Source organism: Buteo buteo, chromosome 2 (genome assembly GCF_964188355.1).
Source record: "Buteo buteo chromosome 2, bButBut1.hap1.1, whole genome shotgun sequence".
In the NCBI taxonomy this organism is placed as follows: domain Eukaryota; kingdom Metazoa; phylum Chordata; class Aves; order Accipitriformes; family Accipitridae; genus Buteo; species Buteo buteo.
The window spans coordinates 19,528,219-19,537,372 of NC_134172.1; the positions used below are offsets into that span (position 1 = coordinate 19,528,219).

The following is a 9,154-nucleotide window of genomic DNA, read 5'->3' on the forward strand; positions in this document are numbered from 1 at the left end:
GATCCTACACGGGAGAGATGGCCTCAGCCTAACTATATCCAATCTTCTGACACTGAAGATTTATTTAAAGGTAATAAGGGAATTTTAAAACTGAAAAGTAAACAGAATCCAACATTTAAAAAAAAAAAAACAAACAGGAAAATGGAGAGCCATAAACCTGGGCGAGGAACATAACAAAACTACAAGAATGTTAAGACAAAAACAACAGACATTTTTAGAAGCAACATGTTGAAAACATAGGGTCTACTAATTAATAACTTTTAAAATACGTCACAAAAAGGAAGCCTGAAGTAGAATCTATAAGGCCAACAGACAACAAAGATATAAAAATTGCTCAGAGTAGAGGCAGCCTTTGGAGAAAATGAATTTTTTTTCATCACTGCACACTTTAGAGCCAGGAAGGTTCCAACCTTTGAGCCACTCTTGAGAGTATCAATGTGACACAAGTGAGCTTTCACATGCAGGGTGGTTAACAAGCTGGGCACCACAACTATCCCTTCTTTGTTCAACACATTCAGAGATGACCACAAATGGGTGACCAGTGACAAAGTCTGCAGATGCTAAAAATACTTAGTATAACCTACAACTAAATCTGACTGACACGGAGAAGATGAATGAACACTTTCTAAAGTGGTTTTTTATCACAAGAATCTGGGATCTCCTAATGAATTTAGATTCATGGAGCAAGTTTAAAAACAGAAAAGAATTTTTTTTTCTCCAAACAGTTCATAATTAGATTATGGAATTCAATGCCAAACTACATTGCAGAAGACAAAAATGGGTTAAAAAGTGAATTATAATCACAGAGATAGGTTTAATCCAACACTCATTCAGATAGAGTCTGAAAAACAATTTATTTTTTTTATTGCTTATTATTTGTAAATGGGATATAACCAAGACAAGAGAACTTGGCACTTCTACTGCTCTTACATTCTTCCCTAAGCACCTGTCAGAAGCTGCTTTTGGAGAAAGGGCTAGGTAAGCCTTTCATCTGACTTAACACAGCAATGTTTTTTTCTTACCTTTAGGAACATTTTTCTATCTCAGCCCAGGTTCATGAATAGACAGAATAGGAGGTGACAGTCCTGGAACTGAATCTCAGATAGTAAGGACTGTCACATGTCCATTCCCTTCAAAAGAGCTTTGACAGCCTGCTGGGCTGGAAGCCTTGCCCAAGGGGGATGGGGATAGAGAACAGAGGAGTGGAAACAGCAGTTTGACCCAAAAAGCTAGTTCCTTTTATTGCAACCTACCTACCATGTGCTACATAACTGTGGACATACAGTATGCGTTTCAGTCCTCTGCTGGCCATATTTAACTTCTTTCTTCAAAGACTCGCTTCTGTTTCTCCAATAGTGAAGAAAGCTGAATCATGTTTCTAAAAAAGAAATCCCTACTTATTATTCCTTTTGTTTCATCACCATCCAGTTTTCTATCCTTATCCATGACCCCGTACAAAAAAGTCAGAGACATAATTGATTGTCTAGAGAATACTTACAATATACTGGGGGTTTCTATAAGCAGACAGTAAATCATAGGAAGACGTTTCTTTGTTCTCACCTCTTTTCAGGAATATAAATCCAAGACTTTCAGAAGTTCTAGGAAACAAATTATTCCTTTTCATTTTTAAAACCTGTTCTAAATCCACCCACACCTTCAATCATGTTATATGGGCCAGGGGGTGTTATAGAAAAAAATTTCAGCCTCACGATTTTAAAATACTTTCAGGATTATACAGCTAATGTACCATCACAAAAAATTAGGAAGTCTCCTTAAACAGTTAAAATGAATTTTCTTTCTTAGTTTAGTACCAAGACTAAATAGACATTGGGGGGAAACTAAAAAAGAGGGCTAAAGGAAGAAATTAAACCACATTTAAAAGAAAAAGGTTACTAACTTTTACAATCTCTCTTTTTTTATGTCTACATTTATGGTTATTTGTCATGGTTTAACCCCAGCCAGCAACTAAGCACCACACAGCCACTCACCCACTCCCCCCCCACCCAGTGGGATGGGGGAGAAAATCAGGAAAAGAAGCAAAACCCATGGGTTGAGATAAGAATGGTTTAATAGAACAGAAAAGAAGAAACTGATAATGATAACACTAATCAAATGACAACAGCAATAATAAAAGGATTGGAATGCACAAATGATGCGCAGTGCAATTGCTCACCACCCGCCGACCGACACCCAGCCAGTCCCCGCGTGGCGATTCCCCCCGCCCCCACTCCCCCCAGTTTATACACTAGATGTGGTATCCCATGGTATGGAATACCCCGTTGGCCAGTTTGGGTCAGCTGCCCTGGCTGTGTCCTGTGCCAACTTCTTGTGCCCCTCCAGCTTTCTCGCTGGCTGGGCATGAGAAGCTGAAAAATCCTTGACTTTAGACTAAACACTACTTAGCAACAACTGAAAACATCAGTGTTATCAACATTCTTCACATACTGAACTCAAAACATAGCACCTACCAGCTACTAGGAAGACAGTTAACTCTATCCCAGCTGAAACTAGGACATTATTTTACCAAACAACTTAATAGCTGTGAAATATTTAGCAGAAGATGAAATCACATATATTCCCTAAGAAATTACTTATTTGTCATATATACTTCTACCTCCATGGTTTAATTTGCCTTCAATAATGTTTCCTTAACTAAAAGCCCCATTATGGCCTAACACTGGAGTGGTCTGAGTCATTGTTAATAGTACAGTGGAAATCACTACATTACACTGCCTTTAGGGAAGAAACAGTTAAATTTAACTGTGCAATAAAGATTAATCTTTGCACCAAGGAATACCTTTCCAATAATTGAGAGAAGTACCAAATGTCAGGAAGACAAAAAACATTACGAGGTAACACTTGATTCGGCCAAACTTCAGAATGAAGTTATCTGTAAATGCTCCAGAACACATCATGGTGCAAAAAAACAAAAACAAACAAAAAACCCCAACTTGCTCAGCTTGCTGATTTTGTACCTTTCTGCCAAAACAGCCATTATTCCATTGCATTCTCCCAATAGTCCTTAAAAGAGATTGCAAATACTGCCCTGGATTTGGTGAAAAAACTACCTGGCATTGTTGGAACATGGTGGGAGGGAAAAAACATCCTTGTATCCTAAAGATATCCTGACCTCCCAGATGAAAAATAGTGCAAGTGATGACCAGTTCCCAAGATGTTGACATATTACAACACAACATTAAAGAAAATGAGAACAGCACGCAAGAGAACATTTTGAACTGCAAAAGCAGCAATTCATTCATCAGAGTTTGGGGATAACTGATGTCATTACACAAGGCTGAAACATTGCACATGAATCTGACTAACAGCATTCAAGAAATACTGGAACAAGACTTGAGAAGAGGGACCATGGCAACAGAGAGCTTGTAACAGGAGACTAAAGAAAGCTGGTTTGTGTAGTCTAGTAAACAAAGGTGGAGAAGGGACTGCTGCCTATAAATAGGTCAGGGCAGTAAACATCAGTGAAGAGTGCTATTTCAGATAGAAAGCAGTTCTGGAACAGAATAAATGGATGAGAACTGACTGTGAATAAATTTAGATCAGAAATCAGAAGCTATGCAACCATTAGGCCTGGCATGCCAGTGGAGTGGCAAGTCAAGAGGGAAACTTACCTACTTTAAGATGGAGATTGGTCAGCTGATGACATTAAGTGGGCTTGTGACAGCAGGAGATCAGCTCAATGACTTCGGAGGACTTTTTTTTTTTTCTTAAACTTGTATGTTCCTAGTAGCTAACTACTTGCACATCTTTCTTCCAGATCAAGGAGTGATCCTCCCCACTGGCCTTCTAGACTGCTAAAGCAATGAAAACCTCCCATGTCCTCTCCAGGGGCCAAGCAAATACTTTTAGAGAAGGAAATGTACTCACAACATGCAGTTTCTCACACATTTCCACTTCCACTGTAGGGCTGCAAAGAGACCAGCTGGATCGCCATGTGCCATGGAATGTGATTCATTCTCACTGTGTAATAGGAAGTAGCAGAGGGGGGTCACAGAAGATCAGTGACAAATGCCATCATCTACCCTCTGCGGCAATAGAGTTGTAGAGCGATTAGGCACATAAGAGAGTGAATTCCAGCTGCAAACTGCATCAGCTTAGACTTTTTAAGAAAGGATAAAGGAATGATTAATATCACCAAGTGATTACCTCTACTCTCTGTGGATCCTCATTTCTGAATGAGCGCCTACACTGTATTTTGTAAGCAGGTGGTAAAGTTCTCTCCCTTCACTTTGGGCAGACCAAAGACCAGTGAATGCAGACAACAGAACACCAGCAAGCGCTGCTAGGAAGCTGTGGACAGTCTGCACTGCTCGCTTAGCATTGCACTGGGCTAATGTGGTCCCACTGGGCCTCAACAGCTTCTGTTTATCAAGTTGTCTTTGGTTTCTCCATTTCATCTCAGTATTGGCCTACAGTGCTAGCCTTGGCAAGACAACTTAAACAACCATATTCTCTCACCTTCCTCGGCCTTCATTTTGGACAGTTTGGCTGTCATCTCTTGGGAAGGGGGGCAGAGGGTGGGAGGTGAAATTAAAGACAGATAGCAAGCTGCTTGTGAGAGCCCCCTGCCTGCAACACTCCCTTCCTCTGGCAGAAGGCACTATAACCCTTCACAACATGAAGAAAAAAGCTTTTTTTTTGTTGGTTTTTTTTGCTGCACTTTCAGAATGTCATTGACAACAGCATTACAGTAGTAGCATGTATTGAACATAACCAGTAGTAATTATTAGTATTGCCTTCATTAAACTCTTTCCATTGCTACACCACATGACATACCCATCTGTTACTGCAACAGATGAGACACCAAGAAGCAGGAGCAACGCCTTTCCTTCTGTAATCTGCAAGAACTCTCTTCCCTGGAGATAATGCGTTCCTCAATGTCTCTTACCCTAATGTACCATGCCATAAACCTAATGTCAGCAAAGAAGAAAGTACATAAACTGTTAGAAGAGTATTAAAGGGACATGCATTAAATTACCATCAATGATCTTATGCTAGACTATTAAATGGAAAGAGCACGTAAACCAATCCATTACCATGTTCCTAACAGATGGTTCAGAGATCCTGTGTTGGGAGAACCATTGTAGCTTTCTCAAAAGATGAAGGTTGATACATACTGCTTTTTACCATTTGGGCCTTAAACAGGAATTTGAAGTTAAACCATTGTGTCACTCAAAGACAGATGGTGAGGGGAAATAAAACTTATTTCAAGAGGCACCTTAAAGGAATTAATACTAATGTTCTAATAACATTAGATGTCACATTTTTATTATATCACATGCTTATACTTTAAACTGTTTCTTCTCTTAAGAACTCACACTGAGGCTTGTGCCCATCAATTATAGAAAATATTGGGCAAATATTAAGACATTCCACAAGTCTTAGGAGAAGTGTATTTTGTTTATAGTATTTCCTATGTAGCTGCAGAGTTACTTTTTCAATATCCCAAATAATAAGCTTTTATTAGAATCCCATCTTTCATGTAATATACCTCAAACCACGAAGACGGGAACTACCATTTAGCCTTGCCAGAACATGTGTGTGTTTGTGTGCATATATATATATGTGTGTGTATGTGCGTATACTTCTTCCACCTGCTTCCTTATCCAGTTACCAAAAACTTACTGGCCCATTTTCTCAGAAATGTTTACCAACTCATCTCTGGTTTTGATACAACAAAACTTTGTTAGTTTTGTCCTAACTGTTCAGTACAACAGCAATACAACACTTTGAACTTGCACAGATACCCCATCACAAGATCTTCTGAAAAAAAAAAAAAAAAAAAAAGGAGGTTCTCCGAACTTAGATGTGCTTAGCAGGTGCCCTTTGAAGTATCAGAGTTACAACAGGTTATTCTATTTCTTCAACTGAAGTGACTCCCACATGGTAAACAGAGGCTGGGAAGCTGAGGAAGTGAAGGCAGTACTTTGTACCGCACCCAGGAGGACCTCTACTGGTTGCCTTGGTTGGCCAGGGTTATTCCAAAATGGACCTGGTGTGTTCTGCACACCAGAGCTACCACAGCAGAAACCTGTACCACTGGGATGCTTCCTGGCATCACAGGATCTCAGCACAGAGCTGAGATTGAAGCTTTACACTCTTCTGCTTAGAGGACATGTCTCTTCTCTGAAGCCAAGATTGAAGCTTATTTAAGTTAAAGGTTTATATCAGGATCTAAATTCTCAGATAGCTGGTTAGTGGCTGCCATCCCACCCCCAGCCTTGTGGTTCTTCAGGTTATGTGAACCTCTATCCCCAACAAGAGAGTATCAGCCTACACTAGCTTTCATCTGCATCCTGAAGTTCATCAAGTGTGAAACACTGCATTTCAATGATCTATGTGAAGTTTCCTGAACTTTTCTGGACCCCCTGCTAGGGTCCAGAAGAGCTCTGCAGTAGAGCTATTCTTAGGTTTTGGTCTTGAGAAAAACTCAGCAACAAACAGCCTGCAGATGAGCTCATTTTACCTTAACCCTACCAGCCCCATAAGTGTGAAAATTTCAGGGCAAAAGGTAATTCAATTGAGAAATAAGCAGCCACTCTTTATTCAACAGTTTCTGGTTTGTTTGGGTTTTGGTGTCGTCGTCCCCCACCTCCCCAAGGATGCATGACTGCATTCACACCTATTTGATCCCACTGGATTTCAGACTAAGCCAAGAAAACCAGTATTCACAAACACTATTGCCTCGATGTGGCATACCTAGGTGTGGCAAAATCTCTTCAGTGTCTGCTGTGTTCTTGTCTATCTTTACCTAGTGATTCACAGCACAAAGCAAATTCTGTGCTCCTCTCTCATCCCCTGAGGAACACCAGCTGCTTCTGGGCAGCGCGCATTCCCCAAGGGATAGAGTTACTGGTGAGCCCCACCACAGAAGTGCCAGTGGGAGAATCTGGCATCTCGTACCCCACAGGTTGCTCTCATTCTTTGGAGAAATCCCTCTTTGCTGTCAAAATACAAAGACACAAGAAAAGACCTTTTTATATCCTCCTCTCTGCTAGCTGCAGCCCAGTGGCAAAGTCCTGGTGGTAACAGCAATAAAAAAAATAAGCAATACTTTACGTATGCCAGGTAGCAGCTCCACGGCTATGTAACCAGGGGGTGTCCTAAGGAAAGCTTTCCTACTGCCAGTTCAGGTTATAGCCACATGCACTATGACAGAACTGCAGTCTCAAACACTTATTTACCTACAATCACACTGACCGCTGACCAGGCTCGAGCACCCCACAGTGGATGTGCTCTGGAGACCAAAAATCACAGTTTACCGGCATAGAAGTCTTGTTTCCCAGCTGGTTAAAATCATAGTTGAGGTCAAGCTAGGTTTAATTACGCAGCGTCGTAAGAAATAACACCTCAGTAAACATTTTCTTTTTGCAGTCAGAAATAAACTACAACTGGCAACTGCTGCTCTTCTCTCCCCACCAGAAGCACACCAGGAACATAACCCACATGCACACCTGTTTCAATGGGAGCAGGTAAAGCAAATGCTGTCTTACAGATGGAGATGAAAGCGACTCTTTTACGGAGCAACAGCTCCCTAAGGCACACAAAGGTAAGAGCTCAACAGAAAGGCCTGAGGTTGCTCTGCGGTGTGGCTGAGCAGCCCACCTGGCAAGGGTTGATCGGGTCACTCCAAAGCCACAGCATGCCTTCCCTAGGAGGGGGGCAGAACCAAAACCCCATCCTACACCCTTCTCGATAGAAAGCAAGCAGAGGAACACTCCTCCTACCTGAACTCGGGGAGGAGGTTTGCCCGCAGCCCGTAGAAAGCCGCTGAGAGAGTCACTAGCCAGCCGGGTTTGTAATTCCCATTCTCACACTCCAGGTAAGGCGAGGACCACCTGATGTGGTTCTTATCAGCAGTGAAGCTCTCCCGCCTCTTCCAGCTGTTCTCCAAAGTTTTGGGGCCCGTGTTCAAGACCTTCCTGTGCAGATGTGGCCTCCACTTGCGCTTCAAGCTGTGGAACCACTCCGTTTCCACAGAGGCGTTGGCCAGTCGGTGAGCCGAGGAGGACAAGTCCTGCAGGAGGACCTGGCTCTCGTGCCTGCTGGCCTGGAGGAAAACCTGGGGGGTGGAAGAGAAAGGCTCTGTGCTGAAAGTGATAGCTGCCCTGGAGATGTTGGGGTCCCCCTCCAGCAGGCTCCTGATCAAGGCGCGGTACCACTCCAGGTCCTCCTGCAAGTTCTGCTCCCGCGACTTATTGCTCTGGAGGATCATGTTGAGGAAGTTGGTGGCGTGGGTGAGGGTGTCCAGGGCCCCGTGCAGGGTGGGGTGCGAGGTGAAGCGCGACTTGCCGGCGAGGCTGGCCAGCTCGTACCGCCCGGAGCAGTTGGCACGCCGCAGCTCCCGGGAGTCGCCCGTGTAGAGGAACGAGGCCACGTCCTGGGGCACCTCCTCGGCGAGCCGCTGCGCCAAGATGGTGCTCTCCGTAGAGCGGCTCCGCGGGGCCGGCGGAGGCTCCCGGCTCTTGATGTGGTTGTAAACAGGCTGCCTCCCTCTGAGCGCCCGCTCCCGGCCGCGCACCGCCTGCCCTTGGCCGGCGGCAGCCCCGAGCCCCCGCTGGGCGAGGAGCAAGAGGAGAAGGAGCCGGAGCAAAGCCATGTCCCCCGGCGCTCCCGGTCGCGCAGGCACGGCGAAGTGGCTGAAGACGGGCTTCGCGCAGGCGGCCGCGGCGCAGGGGCGCGAACGCGCAGGGGCGGCCGAGCGGCAGCGGGACGGAAAGCGGCCCCCGGCCCGCGAGTCACCTGTGGCGGCGGCGCCGCCCGCGCCTTCCCCAGCGCGGGGCGCCGCGCAGCCCCACCGCCGGCGCGGAGCGGCTCGCAGCCCCTCCGGCGACGGCAGCGGCGAGCCCGCCTGCGCCTCCTCCCGCCGCGGCCACCGCGCTCACTGAGCCGCCGCCCGGCGCAGCCCGCAGGGGCGGCGGCGCCCGCGCCCGGCGCAGCGGCGGGTCCCCCCGCGGCGCCCCGCCGCCGCCCGCGCTCCGCCGCTCCGCATCCTTCGGGCGCCGCTGCCGGAGAGGGCGGGGGGGTGGCCCGCGGCGCGGGACTGCCACTTGCTGCGGAGATCGGCGGGGCTAGGCAGGCGGGGCTGCTGCCGGGGAGCGGGCGGCCGGGCGCCCGCCTCCGCGAGCCCCTCGGC

The 9,154-nt window shown here is 45.9% G+C and overlaps 1 protein-coding gene across 1 annotated transcript in view; it reads right to left on the reverse strand.

The window, feature by feature from the left end:
- Window positions 1-8,617, reverse strand: part of GPR158 (G protein-coupled receptor 158) — a 209,183-nt gene extending 200,566 nt beyond the window's left edge. The window contains exon 1 of the mRNA XM_075022456.1: window positions 7,746-8,617. Within this exon, the coding sequence (XP_074878557.1) occupies window positions 7,746-8,617 (872 nt within the window). The remainder of the gene's footprint in view (window positions 1-7,745) is intronic.
- Between the last annotated feature and the right edge of the window lie 537 nt (window positions 8,618-9,154).